This window comes from Lepus europaeus, chromosome 5 (assembly GCF_033115175.1).
Source record: "Lepus europaeus isolate LE1 chromosome 5, mLepTim1.pri, whole genome shotgun sequence".
Classification (NCBI taxonomy): Eukaryota; Metazoa; Chordata; class Mammalia; order Lagomorpha; family Leporidae; genus Lepus; species Lepus europaeus.
The window spans coordinates 50,136,411-50,157,597 of record NC_084831.1 but is presented as its reverse complement, the minus strand read 5'-3'; the positions used below and the strand labels follow the sequence as shown (position 1 = coordinate 50,157,597).

Here is a 21,187-nt window from a genome sequence, read left to right as displayed (position 1 = left end):
TGCGGGTCCCACTTCAAAAGCCAAAGCTAGACAGAGGCTTGAGAAAGAGCTGCCTTCTAATCCTCCCCTCCCTCGCCTCTCCCCCGCCACAGCTCCTCTCAGGAAAGTGCACCTGGTCCTGCCAGATCACATTCTTACATCCTGGCAAGCCAGCGCCGGCCTGCTAACGGGGCCGGGGGCCGCCTGGCGACCACCTCCCCCGGCCCGCAGACGGCCGCGCGGTGGACGCCGCCGGCCCTTCTGATAAGGGGCCTGAGGGGCCGGCAGGGCTTCGGTGCCTGGGCCCCTTCCCGACTCCGGTCTGGGCTCCACCGCACAGGGCCGTCGCCAGGGGTGGGGGGCGGGGGCGAGGGAAAGGGCCGCCGAGAAGCAGCCACTCCTATGGGTCTAGCGCTTCCTAGAGGCTGCGCGGGAGATGGACCGGTCAGCCGGCGGGGAGGGGACTGCCTCAAGCCCCGCTTGCACTCGGGACTCCCTGCGGGACTTTCGGCTCTCGGGATGTTTCCCCTGGAGCCGGTGCAGGCGCCAGGAGCTGTGTGCGTGCGCCGGGTGCGGGGAGTGTGTGTGTGTGTGTGCAGGAGGGCCACCGCCGGGTTCCCCCACTTTGGGATCCCCTAAATGCTCGTCCCCCTCAGGATGCTGAGTTGTTCCCCCCTCCTTATAAAAGCCGCCCCCTCCGAGGCAAAGTCGCCAACCCCCCGCAGGCGTCTCCCTAGGGTCGCTGAGGGTGACGCGCGGGGACTCCGCCGAGCGCCCAGGCTCCGGAGATGCAAACCCGTCCGCTCCGGGCGCTGCCACACAGCCGCGCGGACCGTCGCTCCAGAACTTGACCCGCAAACTTCGGCGCCTTCTCCACGTAGTGGGGTTGGGGGGTGGGGGGGGAGCCCGGCTCTCGCGAGACCGCCCCACAACTGGAGCCCACTTTCCGCTCGCCCCCATGGGGCACTCCGCGGAGCACCTTCAGGGCGGAGCTCCCGGCCCCCGGAAGTGCGGGGCGGGGTGGGGGGAGGGCTCGGGCCGGGCGCTCGGCCTCCCAGCCCTGCACCAACGCCGGCGGGGCCCCAACTCCGCCAAGTGGGGACACACCAGCGCCCACTCGGCCCCAGGCAGCTGGCACAGCGCTCAGCCTTCCGTGACCCGCCATCCGCGTCTGCAGCCCTGAACTTGAGCCCCCGCCTCCGTCAGCGGCTGCGAGCGTCCGGCCGCCCGCCCGCCCGCTCGCGGCGGCCACCGTCACTAGACAGTCAAACCCCAAGACGTCAGCCCACAATGCACCGGGCGGGCCGGGAAAGACGGGCCGGGAGGGGACCGGGAAGAGAGGGGCTAGAGGCGCGCGGAGGGGGAGGGGGAGAGGAGGAGAAAGAAGGGCCCAACTGTAGGAGGGCAGCGGAGCATTACCTCATCCCGTGAGCCTCCGCGGGCCCGAAGAAGAATCTTCTAGGGTGGGGTCTCCATGGCGACGGGCGGGCCCGCCCCCCAGAGAGCGACGCGAGCCAATGGGAAGGCCTTGGGGTGACATCATGGGCTATTTTTAGGGGTTGACTGGTAGCAGATAAGTGTTGCGCTCGGGCTGGATAAGGGCTCAGAGTTGCACTGAGTGTGGCTGAAGCGGCGAGGCGGGAGTGGAGGTGCGCGGATTGAGGGAGACAGACACACAGACACAGTCCGCCCGCCCCGCCAGGACGCCCGTAGAGTGCGATCCGCACGGCTGCGTTGCTTTGCCCACTGCCCCGCGCTAGCGCCTGTGGATCCCGCGCTGGTGTTTTGGGGGAGCACCTGGAGAGCTGCTGCTTCTCCAGCCGCCCCCGGGGAGGAGAGCCCCACCGCCCGAGCGCAGCTGACAGCCGCGGAGAGCGGCGACTGCAGCGGCCACGAACTTTCCGAGCCGGGAGGACCGGGGACAAGTGGCCCGGAGTCCCGGAGCGAACTTTTGCAAACCTTTCCTGCGCTATTTGGGCTTGCCGCGGCGGCAAGCAAAGAAAAGCAAGGCGGCGGAGAGAGGAGCGAAGAGGAGCGACGCGCGCGCGGCTCCGCTCGCCCCGGCCTCTGAACTTGACCGGCGCGAGCCGCTGCCGCCGGGAGCCCCCTCCCCCTCGCAGCGGAAGAGGGCACAGTCTCCGGGAGTCCGGGCGGCCGAGACCCGCCGCCACCGCGGGGCACCGTGCCGCGCCGCGCCGCCGGGGAGCCTCCGAAGGGCGCGCAGTGAGTGACCGCGACTTTTCAAAGGCGGGCAGGCGCGCGCGAGCGGCCGAGCAGTGCGGGCGAGCGTCTGAACCCCGCCGCTCCCGGGAGCGGGGGCCGGTGAGCGGGGCGCCCACGGGGAAGACAGCCTGCGGGTGCGCGCGCGCGCTCCGAAACTTTTCCTTTGCCAGAGGCCCGGGGAGGCGCGGGGTGCTCCCCGCCCGCCAGCGCGCTGTCGCGGCCCCGAAACTTGTGCGCGCAGCCCAAAGTAAGCCCACGTGAAGTGACGGACTGTTCTATGAGTGCAAAGATGGAAACGACCTTCTACGACGATGCCCTCAACGCCTCGTTCCTGCAGACCGAGAGCGGCGCCTACGGCTACAGTAACCCCAAGATCCTGAAACAGAGCATGACCCTGAACCTGGCCGACCCGGTGGGCAGCCTGAAGCCGCACCTCCGCGCCAAGAACTCGGACCTCCTCACCTCTCCCGACGTGGGGCTGCTCAAGCTGGCGTCGCCCGAGCTGGAGCGCCTCATCATCCAGTCCAGCAACGGGCACATCACCACCACGCCGACGCCCACCCAGTTCCTGTGCCCCAAGAACGTGACCGACGAGCAGGAGGGCTTCGCCGAGGGCTTCGTGCGCGCCCTGGCCGAGCTGCACAGCCAGAACACGCTGCCCAGCGTCACGTCCGCGGCGCAGCCGGTCAGCGGGGCGGGCATGGTGGCTCCGGCCGTGGCCTCGGTGGCGGGCGGCGGCGGCAGCGGCGGCTTCAGCGCCGGCCTGCACAGCGAGCCGCCGGTCTACGCCAACCTCAGCAACTTCAACCCGAGCGCGCTGAGCAGCGGCGGCGGGGCGCCCTCCTACGGCGCGGCCGGCCTGGCCTTTCCCGCGCAGCCCCAGCAGCAGCAGCCGCCGCCGCCGCCGCAGCCGCAGCCGCCGCACCACCTGCCCCAGCAGATCCCCGTGCAGCACCCGCGGCTGCAGGCGCTCAAGGAGGAGCCGCAGACCGTGCCCGAGATGCCCGGCGAGACGCCGCCCCTGTCCCCCATCGACATGGAGTCCCAGGAGCGGATCAAGGCGGAGAGGAAGCGCATGAGGAACCGCATCGCCGCCTCCAAGTGCCGGAAAAGGAAGCTGGAGAGGATCGCCCGGCTGGAGGAAAAAGTGAAAACCTTGAAAGCGCAGAACTCGGAGCTGGCGTCCACGGCCAACATGCTCAGGGAACAGGTGGCACAGCTGAAACAGAAAGTCATGAACCACGTGAACAGCGGGTGCCAACTCATGCTAACGCAGCAGTTGCAAACGTTCTGAGGACAGACTGTCGAGGGCTGAGGGGCGACGAAGAAAAAGAAAACAAAACCAACAGAGAGACAGTCTTGCGAACTTGACCGGTTGCGACAGCGAGAAAAATAAAAATAAAAAAGACGCGTCCGAGGACTAAAGGCCAAGGGTATCCAAGCCGGGCTGGGTTGCGTCCTGACGGCGCCCCCAGTGTGCACGAGTGGGAAGGACTTGGCGCGCGCTCCCCTTGGCGCGGAGCCAGGGAGCGGCCGCCTGCGGGCGGCCCCGCTCGGCGGACGGGCTGTCCCCGCGCCATCACGACGGTAGACTTTTCTTTAACATTGACCAAGAACTGCATGGACCTAACATTCGATCTCATTCAGTATTAAAGGGGGGGGAGGGGCGGGGTGACAAACTGCCATAGAGACTGTAGATCGCTTCTGTAGTACTCCTTAAGAACCCGACGGGGAGGGCTGGGGAGGGGCGGCGGGGGGCGGGGAGGGAGCCGGGGAGGGCCAGGCTGAGCCTGCAGATACACTCTTTCTGGCCTGCCTTCGTTAACCGTGTATGTACAGATATCTATTTTTTAATTTGATGAAAGCTGATTACTGTCAATAAACAGCTTCATGCCTTTGTAAGTTATTTCATGTTTGTTCGTTTGGGTGTCCTGCCCAGTGTTGTTTGTAAATAAGAGATTTGGAGCACTCTGAGTTTACCATTTGTAATAAAGTATATAATTTTTTTATGTTTTGTTTCTGAAAATTCCAGAAAGGATATTTAAGAAAATACAATAAAATATTGAAAAGTAATCCCCCCCAACCTTTTTTCTGCATTATCTATAGATGCTAGGTATCTGGGTGCAATCAAGAGAGTTTGAGTGTCCATCAGGATCGCTCAGTACTTCTTGCTTTCAAGCAGTACAAACTCCTGGATTCTCTACTGAACTTTAGAAATAAGTGGCCCTGGTTTGTTACCAGGTCTCAGACTTCCCAGTTGATCACCAGAGGGTAGTGGGGGGTGGGAGAGGGTAGGTCCTGGGGACTGGAGGAAAGGGGGTTTTGGTGCAGAGGGGCAACCCACTGGCAAGTCAGACACCTCAAAGTTTGGGATTCCATCAAGTGGCAGGTGCTGGGACCGTTTGTAATGTTGGTCGAAATTTAACAGTACATGCTTATTCTCAAAGCAGGAACCCGGGGCAGATCTTAGAAAAGATGTATCCTTCCACTTTGGAATCTTCACTTTAACAATTCTAAGATTAAAAAGATGGCCTTTGCTCATGAATATTCATAACAGATTCTTGTCACAATAAATGTATTCAAATACCAATAACAGATTTTGAATTCCTTTCCCATTACTACTTTTTTTTTTCCCCCCAAGCTGAATACTGAAGCTTTTTCTTTTCAGTTGCTGGGGTTAACATTACTTTATTCTGAAGTTACTTGGTAACGAAGAAGCAAAGAATTTAGAATCAAACCAGAAGTTATCTGGATGAAACATTCTCCAAATTTCATTAACGTGCTCGCTTTCTCTCTCTCTCTCTCTTTCTCTCACTTTCCTTCCCCCTACCCCCAAATAAACACCTCTGCCCAAGGAAATTAGCAGTATAGCAGTTTACCACTTGGGATCCCTGTCTGTAGTTGATTCCTTGTTTGTAAAATAATCAATCTTGTCTAGAGGATTATTATAGAGTCAGTCTTAAAGATGCTTATCTAAATATGGAAAAGATTCACAAGAGAAAACGTGAGCAGCAGCACATGATTACTTCGGAAGATCAAACAGCTCTGGGGAAGGGGCAGACTTAAATTCTGTCGCGAAGATCAACAAGGCACTACTCAACAAGGGAACAATTTTTGCTTGGTTGCTTTTCTTCCCAAGAGCCAGTGTGATTATCAAGCAGCAGAAGCAATTTGATATCCAGGAATATTTCACAAACCACTAATTGAGGCAGGGCTGTTTGCTCATTAGCGGTGCTCTAGTACCCAACAGGTCTGGGAGTGCTAATATCCTGCCTCTGGCTGTAAATCCAAATACACAAAGAGTTTCTCTTTAGGAGCGTATCTCAGAGTGGAAGAGATTGGACAGGCTTGTTAGCTATCAGATACACTCCGTTGTAATAACACTTCTTGAACAAAGGGTTACTGGGAGCAGAGCCCGGTTTGCCAAACAGTGAATTTGCCGATGTCAGCAACCCGGAAGGTGAGTTGATTTTGACCATATGTAGGAATAGTCAGCAGAGGGACAATAAAGCACTTTGGGGTGGGGCTCTGTGGAAGCCAAACAAGAGCCAACTAGAAAAAATAAGCAGGCTGGGGAATTAATTACCTGCAAAGGTAGACTAAGCCCAGACAGCAGTGCAGCACGGAAAAGCCACACCACTCCCCAGTTTGCTTTAGACTTGGGTTTAAGAAAAGAAAAAGTCCCAGGCTTATGCCTAGTCTTGATTGTTGCATCTAACTAACATGCTGAATGTATATCCCTGAAACTCTCACCAAAAGGGGAGGAAAAATAATTGTGTCAGAAGACATTTACCAACAACCACTCACAATTTTGGAGGCAGAAAATCAGCTAATTACTTACACTCAACTCTTTATTTTTTAGGGGGCCTTCCATGAGTTGTTCCTAGGATAACACTAATAGTTGGAGAGGATGAAGCTAGAGGTACAAGAAGTCAGTAACTCTCAAGTTGTTGTTATATCAGACATAATTATATATACAATAATTTAATAATGGATTCTTAATTTTTTGTGTCCATTGAGACATTGATCATGAATCAGTGAACATGCCTACAAAACTGTGTGTGTGTGTGTGTGTAGGACAAACACTGCCCTGGGGGAGGAGAGATCATTAGCTTTCATGCTGCCCTCCCAGAATCTTGTGCTTCGAAAAAAGTTAGCAAATCATAAACAGAATGGCTACCTACCCACTTTCAGAAATGGATCTTTTTAAGAGTCTGCACCCCTTTCCCCTTTACTGCTCACTGCTTCTTGCATTCTTGCCCATCCCTCTTGCCTGGACTCTGTCTCCTTCTGGGTCAACTGAGGAATCCCACACATTCTTCAAGGGTTGTATGTGAAACCATCCTTTCTAATTCCACCTTCAGGTGGAATGAACTGTTCCCCACTGAGCATCATGACATTTCACCAAAATGTATGCAGCACTTGCCAACATGTATTATCATTGTAAACCTTTGTCTCCTGACAATACCTTATCCTAGTCTGCATGGAGCCCTGGACTCCCAGTACGGTGCCTGCCACATGTAAGTGTTCACAGATTAAATGTCTGATGACAGAATGAACAAGGGGATTAAACTCCCCTCCATCATAATTCAAAATCTTTTTTTAAAAAAAATTATTTATTTGTTTGAAAGGCAGAGTTACAGAGAGGCAGAGGTGGAGGAGGGGGGGGTGGAATCTTCCATCCACTGGTTCACTCCCCAGATGGCCACAACGGCTGGAACTGCACCAATCCGAAGCCAGGAGCCTGGAGCTTCTTCTAAGTCTCCCACATGGATGCAGGGGCCATCTTCCACTGCTTCCCGAGGCCATAGCAGAGAGCTGGATTAGAAGTGGAGCAGCTGGGACTCAAACAGGCTCCCATATGGGATGCCAGCACTGCAGGCAGTGGCTTTACCCAGTACACCACAGCAACAGCCCTAATAATTCCAGATCTTAATTTCTCCTAGTGAATAACACTTCATTCATTTCCAGATACAGGGCTCCAGAGGTAGAAGACCTCCCCCAGAAAAGTCAGTGCTGGCCAATCACCAAGTTTCAAAGTCTGTTGTCAATGACTGCTCTTAAAATAATTAAGCTGTTCACATATTCATACTTCTAGCCACACAGAGTGTTTCTTCCCACGTCCACTAATGAAAGTGGGCATCTTCTTAAGTAAGTGGAGTCTGCCTGAAACATTAGGTTTGGAAGTAGACACTGGGACGGGTAATATGTGTATCATTAGGCAGGCACAAAAAATAGTTCCAGATGTGGCTTTATTAAAAACAACCAGCTTCGTTGGTAACGACAGAAGGAACTTTCTGTTTGTAAAGTTAGATGTACTTCAGGGGTCGAAAGTTGGTGCCCAATGTTTGCTTGCCTGTGACAGAAATCATGCTGATCCATGTGATTCCTCATGTCATTTTATTGTTAGAGAAGAAGTACATTGGTTGAACCAAGAAAAAAAATGGCTTCTAACCTACTCTGCTCCTTGCTCCCACAACCCACTTCTACATGAGTCAAGTGACATCTCAGGGAAGAAGCAATGAGGGTTAAAAACTAGCATGGCCCCAGAGGGAAATTAGCTCTTCCTGACTCTGGAAACCAGACTTCATTATTTGATTTTGGATTTTGGGTAGCCTAAAAAGGGGCATTCCGCTGGGCTTGAATCTCTTTGAGGCCCTATGCTACGCTGTAGCTATGAGCAAAATGTAACCCCTACCCTCAAGTCGTTTGCAATTCTTAAAGGGAGGGTGGTGGGCATGAAGTATAAACTGTTGTAATGACACAACATGCATACTATAAGATACAAATGCCAGATGGGATATTATTAGGAAAGACTTTGTGGGAAAGGTGATATTTGGGATGACTCAGTGGGACTCATCGGGAAAAAAATGTTGGAGAGGGCATTTGTATGCTAAGGCGTAGACACATGAGAACAACATGGGTGTTTAGGGACATGGGAGCTCCTTGGAGAGGTTGGGAAGGAAGGCTCGAGAAGAAAAGTGAAGAGAGATGAAGCAAGGACGTTTGAGGCTCAAATGATGCCGAGTTATCTATTCCTTATTATTCCATAGGTCGTGGAAGATCATAGAAGCATTTGAAACAGAGTGAGGATGTGGACATTCTCAAGAAAGATTCATGCTGGCAGTGGTTTTGATGAGGGACTGGTATGAAGAAGCCGAGGTAAAAGGAGTAATATCAAAAAGAGGTTTTTTTGGAGTCGGCGCTGTGGCGCAGCGGGTTAATCCCATACGGGCACTGGTTCAAGTTCTGGCTGCTCCACTTCCAATCCAGCTCTCTGCTATGGCCTGGGAAAGCAGTAGAAGATGGCCCAAGTCCTTGGGCCCCCTGCACCTGCATGGAAGACCCAGAAGAATCTCCTGGCTCCTGGCTTCAGAACAGTGCAGCTCTGGCTGGTGTGGCCAACTGGGGAGTGAACCATCGGATGGAAGACCTCTCTCTCTCTATCTGCCTCTCCTCTCTCTGTGTAATTCTGACTTTCAAATAAATAAATAATTTTTTTAAAAAAAGAGAGGTTTTTTAGTATCATACAAGTGCCTGTGGTTTTTAAAGTAGTTCTGGAGTTAGGGGAGAAATGGAAAAAGACAGCTTGGTCCAAGCTATATTGTGCCACATTTCTTCTTAGGCAACTTTCTGACAAGTTTGACCCAAACAGGAAGTTCACTTTTTAACCTAAGTCACTTGTCCCATACTTAAGTTTTCCTGTCCACTGTGTCAAATGGGGATCTGAAAGGAAAATTATCTTACCAAATGGCCCAGAGTCTTCCCACCCCGTGTCAAGAAGCTCAAATAAACATATGTGGAAGAAATGGACCTGTGCCCCTCTCCACCAGACCTCCCAGGGTGACAGTACAGAGCTGGCCCTCTTGGCTGCAAAACTCAGACCTGATTTATCTGGTCACCCAAGGTGATTAAGTTCAGTAGGATGAATTGGCCCAAACTGAACAAACTCTTTCATGTGCAAAGAGGCCAATGTTTTATGTTTTTTCACACTGGGAGAATTGAATAACACACCTTACATTCACATAGCACTCATTTTCTTAAAAAAATTAACACCAAAAGCCAATTTTGTGCCAAGCACTAAAAACACAGTGGAGGATAAAATCAACAGGAGCATCCCCTCATGGAGTTTACACTCTGGTAAGAGAGACAACAAATAAACACATAAAACAATGTATGATGGTACACTTTGAGATTTTCAATGAAGAAGACCTGGACACTATGAAAGAGACAAAAAAAAAAATCTAGATTGGGGTTGAGACAAAGAAGTCCTTTGTGGAGACACACTTGAGCTGAGAATTCGTAGATGCTTACGTGTCCACCAGGAGGGGAGCAGCAGAGGATGGGTGAGAAATCTTAAGAAAAATGTGGAAAAGCAGCAAGAGGGGAAGCTAAGGCTAGGCTTCTGTGTTCCCTAGGAACTGTGAGAAGGCTTGGAGTGCAGTGAGCAAAGGGTAGAGTGATAAGCAGATTGGCACTTGTCCATTTATATTCTTGTAGGGTCCATTTTGTTTTCATGGCAGTTCTGGATGTGTTCACCAACAGTAGCTGTGGTCCATGGCAAGGGAAGCTGAGCCCCCCTACGTGTTGTCAGTGCCTTTGTTGAGGCTGTGTACCCAGTAAATGATGGGGCCATGATTCAGTCCAATTATGGTTTTATTGAAAACCATAATTCTTCTCTTATATTTTTTCAAGAACCAGGTGCCCTGGTGACCTTGGGTCCTACCCTGTGCACATCCCTACATGTGCACTGGGGACCCTGAGGACTAGCGTTAGTCAACTTAGCCATCAGAAGTTTCTTTGAAGTGCACAGCATCTGAGCAACGGTAATCAGATAGTCTCCTGGGATAGTTCGTCCATGCTGCAGCAGCATCTAATGAACTCTCCTTGCCCTGCTCCAAACTCCCCCCTCTCCGGAGGGAACAGAATGCTCATCGTTGAATAGTTCTCACAATTTCTTGCCAGAAAAACTTCCTTCATATACACACGCTGAAGCCATTGCCTGGTGATTGACTCATTATTGCTTCACAAAACTGGGTTAGCAGATCACTAAGTTGCTGCATTCCTGGATTACAGGTACTCCCTGGCTATCTGGACAGAATTTGGATGTTTCCCAAGAAGCCTCCTCAGGGATGTCTGGCTGTCAACTCCTGCTGATGGCTAATCTATTCCAACATGTATTGATTCATGCTAGGTTCATGCTTACTGGGGGAACTTTTCCTAACCTTGTCTCAAACGTTGGTACAAGGTGGGCAGGCACCTGAGATGTTAGATAATTGACTGTCCTACCAGTTACGGTGCTTGTAGGGGTAGCTCACTGAAGACACAATTTAAATTGGAAATCCAGATATGAAACGGGTCTGGGAAGGGCTAATAGAGTGGTTCCATGACACCATCATGAGTTCAGGTACAATCCATCTTCTCATTTGTCCATTCTCAGTGTGTCAAAGATCCTGGTGTATACTCAAGGTACCTGCAGCAGTTCCTGGCATCACAAGTAAACACAATGATCACTAGCAATGCAAGCATGTTTACTTTCATTTTTATCTTTTAAATTTTTTAAAACTTATTTGAGATATACAGAGCACTCCCACCTGCTGGTTCACTCCCCAAATGCCCACAAAGGCTTCAGATGAGGGACTGAGTCCAGGAACTGGGAACTCAAGCCAGGTTGCCCCTGTGGGTGGAAAGAACTCAATTATTTGAACCACCACTGTTTACTTCCCAAGGTCTACATTAGCAGGAAGCTAGAGCCAGGAATTGAAACAAGGCACTTCTGGGAGGGACATGGGCATTTCAATTGCTAAGCTAAATATCCACTCCTCATCTTTCTCTTTTTATTATCAAGGAAACCTTTCCTTGAACCTCCTCAACTTCCACTCCAAGCTTACCCTCACCTTCCATTGGCCAGGAGCAGGTCACAAACTTATACTTCAACTCATTCCCTGACAAAGGAATAGGCACACCAAGATTGTGCTTCCCCATCTATCTCTTACCTTCTTAAAGGTGGGTGAGATGTCTCTGTGAAATGCAAGCAGTAGTGACATAGATCACATACACACAGAAACCTGAGAGCAAGTGTAAGAGTCACCAGGTTCCCTTTTCCCTCTCTTGGTAACTGTGGCAGCACAGGAATTAAGTGTCCATCAATCTGGAATTGCCAAATGATGTGGATCCCCCTCCTCACTCCCTCCTATTTCAATAAACAGTTAGCTTGAACAACAAAACAAGAATTTGTTATTTTAGAACATGGATATCTAAGAGCTGCTTGTCACTGTAGCTCTACTTAACTATTCCAGTCCTAGTAAGAATCAACAGTAGGTATGGTATCATCTCTAAGGAACCAACAATGTCTGCCACAAGTCAAATAAAATGTCACCTCTATAATGCTCATAACTAATACCATTTACTGAAGCTAACTATGTAGCAGGTGCTGTGCTAGGACTTACAAAGTTAGGGCTGCATTTCACAAATGAGAAAATGGAGGTTTGCCCATTGAAATAAGGAATGGGTAGAAGCTCGAGATGAATCCAGGTCTTTGAACTCCGAAAAGCTAGCTTTATTCACTATGACCTTGGTCTACTGCTGCTCTATAAATTCCTGTCTCATTTGAATCTAACAACCTCTCCGCCTCACTGGTGCCATTATCATCCCACTTTGTAGATGTGGAGACTAAGATTCAGAGAAGAAAACTAACTTGCCAAATTTCACAGACCTAGGAAGACATAGGAGCCTCTGCCCTTTCCAAGAAAAAGATGAAAAGCAAACATCCCTTGAACACATGAATATTTGAGGCAGGAGTTAGGGATACACAGATTTTAGATTCAAGTGACTTGGGTTAAATCCAGCCTCTGCAGCTTATAACTTGAGAGCGTCGAGCAAGTCTTTTAATATTGCTGATCTTGAACCTTCCTTTATTAAATGAGATCAACCATGGATACTGCATAATATTATCAGGAGGATCATCTACGTGAAACACCTATATGAGTGGACTTCAAAAATGTTTGTGGAAAGATAGAATTAAAAGAAGTTCTCCATGCATAATTTTTTTCATAATGTGCATCTTCAATGAACTTTTTGAAGAGTCCTCATATGCATGGATTTCAAAAAAAAAGTTCTGCACCAAAAATAATTCATTTATGATTCCATTTTCTGTGAATTTTTCGAAGGACGCTTGGATAGAGCTGGCAAACCACAGCTAGCCATTTTTCACAGCAGACTTGTTAATTTAAGAAGAAATGATCAGGAAGCCACCCAGCACACACTCACTCCACCCTAACTGCAATGAAAACCTTCCCCATTAAGATTCAGCACAGTCTCACAGGGCCTGCGTCTTGGTCATATAAGGGCTGGCAGGTCCTCTCAGCGGGCTGGAGAAAAGTTTTGTTTCCCCAGCTGCACTCGCAGGGGAATACTCTGCAGGCCCGGCATTGTGAACCTGTTTGGCTTGGCTCAGAGGCCTGTCAGCACATTCAGGAAGTGAAGTCAGAAAGAGGCAGGATTTCAAACAGAGCCAGCTGCACACAAATGCCCAGGCACTGAAATGCCTTAGCCAAGCAGTGTGCCTGTCAGCCTGGGTTGTCCTGGGTGCTGTCAGAGAAGCTTCTGAGAATGGCTCTGTGTCTGAAAAGCAAGAAGCAATCACTAGCACCCAGGACAAGGGCCACTGCTGCCACAACAAGGTGGCCAGAAGGGCCACACAGCCAGTTGTCTTAGCCACCTCTGTGACTCCCAAAGAAACAATTAACCTGGGCCCCTGAGCTTGCTGCTGGGGGAGCGCTTGCTTATCTCCTTGGAGTGTTGAAGACAAGCTGTAAGGTGGGGAGGGGACAGGGAATGGGTTGAGAGTGCTGAGAAAAGGAGACAAACGAAGTCCCTGAGAGAAGCTAAGGAATATGCCACCACTCTCCAGCCAGGCTCCTGTGCCTGGGAAAGCATACGGCGGCTTAAACTTGTTATATAATCTCAACATCTACCTGTGAGTGCAAAGATATTTAGTTTTTCCAAGCTTTCGTTTCACTAGCTATGGAACAGAGATAACAACACCTCATCCCATTGTGGTGTTATCAGAATTAAATCAGCTAATATATGTAAAAGGCTTAGCCCAGTGATGGCAAATCACAAATGTATTGGTTAGAATTCAGGGGTTGCAAGTGAGAGAAAACTCAGTTTGAACAGAAGCGAATTTCACTGAATCCTGTCATTGAAAATCCAGTGGTAGAGACAGCTCTAGACCAGGCAGTATTCAGGGCTCAAATGGCATCATCAGGCTTTCACTTCTCTCCATCACTCGGCTCACTGTGGAAAGAGCATCATTGTCCAGCACCTCCCAACTCCATGTGCAGAGGACAAAGTAAGTAAGATGGATACAGTAGTGTCCCACATCCTCCCAGCGTTGAGTTTCATTGGTCTGATTGGGTCTTTTTAAAAAAGATTTATTTATTTACTTATTTATTTGAGAGGTAGAGTTACAGAGAAGAGAGGGAGAAACAGGGAGAGAGAGAGAGAGAGAGAGAGAGAGAGAGAGAGAGAGACAGAGGTCTTTCATCTGTTGGTTCACACCCCAAATGGCCGCAACAGCCAGAGCTGGGCCAATCTGAAGCCAGGAGACTCTTCCAGGTCTCCCACACGAGTGTAGGGGCCCAAGAACTTGGAACATCTTCTACTGCTTTCCCAGGCCACAGCAGAGAGCTGGATCGGAAGTGAAGCAGATGGGACTAGAACTTGCATCCATATGGGATGCCTGCTGCTACACCACAGACGCCAGGCCCCTGACTGGGACTTATAGCCTTGAAACAATGGCTATGATTGAGGGGTGGGGTTGAATATACGGTTGGTCTTCAGTCTAGCTCAAGTGCTCATCTCTGAAACCTGGGCTGTAGGGTCCCATCAAACCACATAGCCTGAGAATGAAAGAGAAGAAGACCTTCAAAAAATGTCAGACAGGAAATGTCAGCTACCAGAGCCCACTCATTTTGGAATTATTATTGTTATTAGTGTCAGACTTTACAGACCAGGGTAGGGGGCATCAACCACACTTCCAAAACTAGGTCTGAATTGGTGATCTACTCTGGTCTCTTTGAATGAGTTTGGGGCACTAGATATAAATCATCAAGAACAAACTTGTCTCATGGAAAATGCCCAGGATTTCACCTGACTCCCAGGCTCTGTGTGGTGACTCCGCGCCTCTTGCCCCCACCACGCTCCTCCTCTCAGAAAGAATCCACTGCAACATTGTTGAGAAATCAACTGCAACAATAACCCATGTAACAATTCTGTTAACATGTTATTACTAATATCAATTGTTATTATGATGCTTATTATAAAAATGTGGATGTATCCAAATTGATGAAAGCTGAGAGCAGTTCATCTGCTCCCAGTCTGTATTTTCCTCCACTCATGTGCTGGTTCAACTGCATCAGTAGCACTGTCTGCTTCAGTATTTCCACAACTCCATTGCTGAAGTAGAAAAGTGGAAGAGGGAATGAGAGAGAGAGAGAGAGAGAGAGCAAGCGAGCTATCATGATTGAATCGAAGAAGCAGAACCCACTGTACCATAAAATATTCTTGCTTTGACTTTCCTCACAATGAATTAAAGATCTTCACACTGGGAACCAGGCTGAGAGAAAGATCTCTGAAAATTCCTAGTAAGGAGACCTGGACATAAATATAAGAATTGAATGATCAACCCAATATCCACATGTATGAAATCCCAGAATTGGTTGATGAGTGTCAACTGTGTGGCGTAGGACATTTCTAGGAGGAGCATGGTAACCAATTCCTGGCATAAAATAGTCCTGGAATCTTTCCACTTTAGGACACTAATATTGGACATCGTTAACACCGCTCTCTCAGAAGACGGTGTTAACTGTGCATTCCTCTCCTGTTTGTAAACTGCTTCCCCTGCCTCTGTGCCAGGCATCCACTAACCACTGGTGGTGAGAAGTTCCATAAGACACTGTCCAGAGCTGATGGCACTCAGGTGTGCTAATTTCTGTGCTGGAGGTAAGTAGACTGCCTCTTGGGAGCAATAATCCACCCAGGAGAGCTCAGCAACCTCCTCACTGAGGTGATTTGGAATTGCTTCTTAGAAGCCATGAGTAAGTTGGACAAGAAAATGTGGTGGTGATGTTGGTGTTTTAGCGAGAGGGGCATCAGAGATTAAAGTACATGGGATTCAGAGCACCTTCCAGTCAAGCATCAACTGTTCACGGACAAAATGGATGGCGTTCCTGTCCATTCGTTGCCCGGTAGGGAGTGGAGACATTAAGCAGAGTATTGCAATGCTTTTATCCAGCACTTTGCAAAACACTGTGAAGAAGGCACACAAGCAGTATCACTGGAGGCATTAGAGCACACTACCAGAGCCATGGGTAAGTGGTGGAGGAGGGGCTTGGCTCACTCTGGTCAGCTAGGGCCCCCTCCACGAAGTGAGCTTGAAGCTGAGACCTGGAAGAATTAGGTCCATAGGGGTGGGTGGGGACAGCATCCCTGTCTTCAGCAAAAAGCTGTGCTAGAAGTAGCAAGAAGACCCATGTGGTGACAACACAGCCTCAGGGGAAGGGATGGGGCCACGGGGTCACACGCAGGTGATCCCAGATGGTGTGCAGTTTGATACACCGTGTCCTAATGCAGTGACCTAACCCTGCAGCCTTCAACAGCCTGAGAGGTGAGATGACAGTGAGCAAAGAGAAGCCTTGCTGTTTCTCAAGGTCACACCACTCTGTTCCTAGAACAGGAACTCCACCAACGCCTGGCTGTACGGTACGGGACGGATCGTGACATTAGCTGTTTGTGAAGCTCGCAGGATCTGCCCAGACCTGTAGTAAGCATTTCCTGCACTACCTAGTTTAAATCTCACAAGAGGCCTATCAGGTGTCTATCACAGGCCTGTCCCCAGATGGAGACATGAGGATTCAGAGCGACTGCAGACAACGTGAGACCCAGGGAGAGGAGCTGACTCTAGGCTGCCTTCTCAGTTACCACACCACACCACCACGGAAGAAGAAAACCCAAAAGCGTTTGAAATGTCAAATTCCAACAGCCCGGCATATTCACACTCCTGGAGTGCCACCTTGGCACACAGTGGGTTTACAACAAATGCCAATGTCTGTTCCTGAATATGGAAGATGAACACGGGCAAACTCCAGAGGCCTTTTTATTTTCTCTCCTGTCCATATCTGGGCTCTATGCCCCTGCTGCTTTGAATTCCATTTCAGATGAAAAAATAACTGAAACCCACCAGCCACCAAGCCGTTTGTATTTAAAACAGGCGGGAAGACACCTGGAAGGAGTCAGGGTTCTCCTTAATATATCAAATATTTTAGCCAGTGCTCTTCTGAGCAGCTTTGTTGCATTTTGTAAGGAGCACAGGCTGGATTTTGAAAATGCATGAGTAAGGCTCACTGTTTCGACTTGTTTTAAGGTCTGGAGGCCAGGCCTGGTTTTGATCTGACAGGTCTGGGTCTCTAAACGTAGGTTATTCCCGTGCAAAAACTCCAGAGGCAGCACGCTTGCCAGGCCCAGGTCTGGAACAGAGTGCCTTTGAAGACTTCCTCCGGGGGCCTTAAGTGGGCTTTGGTGCCCATTGTGGAATCACAGTAATGAGCTCAAAACTAATGTTTTTCATTACACCAGCAAATCAGTCAGCCCTCTGTTTGCTCAGGTGTGTGGCTGTGTGCTCAGTGCCCCCATCTCTGTACAATAACAAAATAAATGTTTTTAGAAGGAAGAAGGAGTTGAAGACGAAGGAATGCCACGACTGGTGGAAGGGGGAAAGCGAGGAAGGGGACCCTCGTCTCTGGGAAGCACCATCCTATCTTTGCACCTTGCTCATCCTCCAGTCTGGGAAAATAAGCGATCCGCAGTGGCAGGAATCCACCAGTCAAGCAGGGGCTTCTCGCGGAAACAGTGCCGGTAGATGGCGCCAGAAGGCAGACGCCGCACAGCCAAACCAGCAAATTGGCCTGGGACCCAAGTTTGGGCGGCGTCCGCCTTCGGAAGGGACCTAGTATAAACCTTTTCTTTCTTTTTTTTTTTTTTTTCTTCCAGAATGAGGAAGCATATGCGCTAAGGATGTCCTTGCTCCGCCCGCCGGAGGCCAGGAAGCGAGCGCCAGACGCTGTTTACAAGACAGCTCCTATTTCAGGAATGAAGAAGGGGGCTCAGCAGGTAGGGAGGCTTTGGGAGCTAGCAAGGAATTCAAGAGGCTCACGCTGCGATGCAGTTGGGGAGGCCTTGGCTCAGGGAACTCGCTGGATCATGAGACCAGCAGGCTGGTGTTGCGAGAACAAAGCCATCTGCATGTCCAGGAGTACCGGCTGGGTGTATTGGGGGAAGAGCTGAAGTTCTGGAGTTAGGCAGAACTTAGGGAAAATCCTGGATATAGAACTCCCGGCAAGTCCCTACCCTTCACTGAGCAAGCATTTACTCATCCATGGAATAGAGGCAATGGTTGTAGAGGAGGGAAGAAGAGTTGATTTATGGAAAAACACTCAGTACAGTGTTCAACAGCTCTTCCAATCATGTCAGGTGGAAATCGGGGCCTCTCTAGGAGGGAAATACAACCAGCCATCTCCTTTGTGACACCACTGTGTCGTTATACACTGATTCTCTGTGACTTGTCACACACATCCATGTTGGATTGATTTATGAGAACTGTGTCTTAAAGGCCTCGCTACGTCCCCAGCGTGTCTCACTGCCCTTGGAATATACTAACATCTGTTGAAAACAGAACTTTGGCCGGCGCTGTGGCTCAACAGGCTAATCCTCCGCCTTGCGGCGCCGGCACACCAGGTTCTAGTCCCGGTCGGGGCGCTGGATTCTGTGCCGGTTGCTCCTCTCTGCTCTCTGCTATGGCCCGGGAAGGCAGTGGAGGATGGCCCAAGTCCTTGGGCCCTGCACCTGCATGGGAGATCAGGAGGAAGCACCTGGCTCCTGCCTTCGAATCAGCGCGGTGCGCCAGCCGCAGCACACCAGCCGCGACAGCCATTGGAGGGTGAAGCAACGGCAAAGGAAGACCTTTCTCTCTGTCTCTCTCTCTCTCACTGTCCACTCTGCCTGTCAAAAAATTTTAAAAATTAAAAAAAAAAACAGAACTTTTTCTGATGAACAAGTTGTTCCGACCCACCATGCTGATTCAGATACAGTGTTATGGTCATATAACATTACATTTTTTTTCTTCACTGGGCCCAGCAAAGGAAAGAGAAAATGCTACAGATCCAGAAATGAAAATGAATTTGGAATTTTTTGTTTTAGCCAGACCAGATGGGAGTCAGCTACAGAGCAGCCATTTTCAGTAATGGCCAGCTCAACCAGCCAGGACTCAAAATTAACTCCAAGACAGAATGGCAACATTCTGTGATTTTAGGGTCAGGGCTTAAGAGTTGGGCATGGGGCATTCTTAGCTGTGCAGGACCCAAGAAAGAAATGCAGAGGGAAGAAAGGAAGAACCTGGATGGAAGCAAAAGACAGAAAGCAGACAGAGTGGTGGTGGCCACAGCCAACCTAAGGAAGAGTGGAGCTTGGTTATTATGAGTCAGGCAGACTTGACCCTTTGGCTGGGGCAAGTTACTTCATGGCCGAGAGATGCAGTGTGTTCCTCTATAAAATGAGGTGTACTATCAGGATAGGTTTATCTGTGCTGTGGTAGCAAATCAAAGCTTGACTATCAGTGACCTAGCAAAAACAAAGTTAATTTCTCACTCATCCGAAATCTTACCCAAAGGCAGGTCAGTGGAGCCCTTCTACATCAGGTAACTTGGAGATTCCAACTCCTGTCTTATGAGCCTACCCTCTCATTCTGTGACCTCTAGTATTTTACGTCAGGAGAAAGAGTTGATGAAGCCACCCTGACCATTAAGTGCCTGTGCTCAGAAGTGACTTGGTGATTTTTTGCTCAGAGGGCCTTGCTCAGAATCAGGTACAGCTCAACCCAACTACAAGAGAGACAGAAAAGCAGAAGAGCACATAGATATTAGGGCTCTCATGCAAAATATGTCAGCTCCATGGGGTGATCATTAAATCAATGAAGATTAGATTCTGCTGCATTGAATGAGCCAAATAACAGTGGTTTGAAAGAGAGGTTTATCTCCTCTGTTGTAGCAGAAATCTGGAGAAAATGGCAACTCCACAGTCAACAGAGACATAGGCTCTGTCTGTGTGTCTGCACCACCATTTTTTGCATGTGGCTTCCACTGCAAAGTCACTTTACAGTGACACGCTGCCCTCTAGCTCTCACTCTCACGTCCACGTTCCAGCCAAGAATAAAGGGAAAAAGAACATGGCGATAAAAGGCACCTTAGCAGCAATAAAAGAACTTGCTCAGAAGTTCAACTGTGGGCATTCCAAGTTGCAGAGGAGGATGGGAAATGTAGTCTTTAATATTTCTGAAGAAGAGAATGAATATCAGGCAGACAACAAGCTGTCCATTATGAAATACTAACACTCAATTGCTCAGTCCACGCACTAAGGGCTCTGCCATGGACTTGATCTTTGTAACTTTTCAATCTTTGTTAGATATTGTTATTATATTTTTTATTAAACAGGCCACCATTTAGGAAGCCAGACCTTGGTGGCAGCATCTTAGATACCTGTCAAGGAAATGTAGTGAGTCTCTGGTCGTAGTGAGGAGAGCCTGGATCATCAAAGCAGAGTACAAGAGCCTCAGGACTTTGGTTAGGGTTAGGACAGGTGGAAACAGTCAGCACTCAAGAGGAAAGAGCAAGGCAGAACATTGCCCGAATGAACTGGCTGGGAGCTGGTTGGAATAGAATATGGCAGCCATTGTTTTTTCTGGAGTTGACTCTGGTTAAGTGATGAAATCAGCAGAGAAGAGAATTTAAGAAAAACTATAGAAGACAGGAAACCGTAATGCCTTGGTCGGCCCCCTTAGGAATCCAAACTCTTCTTCTCTCAATTCCGTGCGCTCTGCTTCCTTGCTCACTGGCATCTCTCCATCTCTGCGATGTCACTCCACATCGTCACTTGATTTCTGTCACCCCCCTTCTCAGCCCTTCTTATTGCAACTGCGTTTTCATTCTTTCATTCAGCACATGTTTCTTGACTACTTGCCATGGGTCAGTCCTAGCTCTTGGTACAAGGGATACGGTGAGAAATAAGACAGGCAAGTCCCTCTGTTTTGTGAAGTTTACATGGGACTTTGGCTTCTTTCTTCCTTGGAAGAGTTCCCTGTAGGTTAGTTTCTTAGCTACTACCTGGGTCTTGTCCCCTGGTATCCTGCATCCAACTCACTCGCCACCTCTTGAGGATAAAACCAGACCTATTAGTCACTAAGACGCAGACAGGAGGGGGAGGACATAATTCTAAGTTCACCCAATAGGCTTTCTTCATCTTGCTTTAGAGTTGGCTCAGAAAGCAAGGAGGATTAGGTCTGTGGGTGTGGGCATTAGTGGCCTCGTCTAGGAAATACTGAGGAAGAAACAGAATTCACAAGGTAGAAGACCAATCTGGAGGTAGAAATCTTTCGTAGAAAAATGCATAACTACTTGTGATAGCTGTGGTTCTTAGCGGCAAGTAACAGAAATGAACCCTAGCTTACTTAAATAGAAGAGGCTTACTAAAAGGATAAGGTGTAGATTTTAAGTAAAAGGTGAAGAATCAGACAGGGTCCCGAGCATCTCAAGGATGTTGTCTGAACTCCACTTTTCTGTTAGAATAGGATCTGCCATCATATTTCTGTGCTTTTTCTCTCTACTCAAGAGATGACTTCTGGGAAAGAGGGAAACAGTTGTCCTGGTTAGAGTCAGATTTCTGCCTGTCCCTACTGGAAGCCCAGCTGAGAGTTTCCACCAAGTCTGTCAGCAACGTGAGTGCCAGCAGCTTCCAAAGCACAACTGGGTTGTGACTCCCAGAATGGGAAGTGAGTCCCGGGCAGGCCACACCAGCGATGCCCACCACTCTGCTCCAGGGATGCTCTCGTTCCCAAACTTTTGGCTTGAGGTACATTTCATGAGACTCCCCCGAA

The 21,187-nt window shown here is 49.5% G+C and overlaps 1 protein-coding gene across 1 annotated transcript; it reads left to right on the top strand.

Moving 5' to 3' along the window:
- Positions 1 to 2,267: 2,267 nt before the first annotated feature.
- JUN (Jun proto-oncogene, AP-1 transcription factor subunit) lies at positions 2,268 to 3,884 on the top strand. Its single transcript, XM_062191429.1, has one exon. It carries the CDS (start codon positions 2,480 to 2,482, stop codon positions 3,494 to 3,496), a length of 1,017 nt encoding a protein of 338 aa, XP_062047413.1. The 5' UTR covers positions 2,268 to 2,479; the 3' UTR covers positions 3,497 to 3,884.
- The last annotated feature ends 17,303 nt before the right edge of the window (positions 3,885 to 21,187 follow it).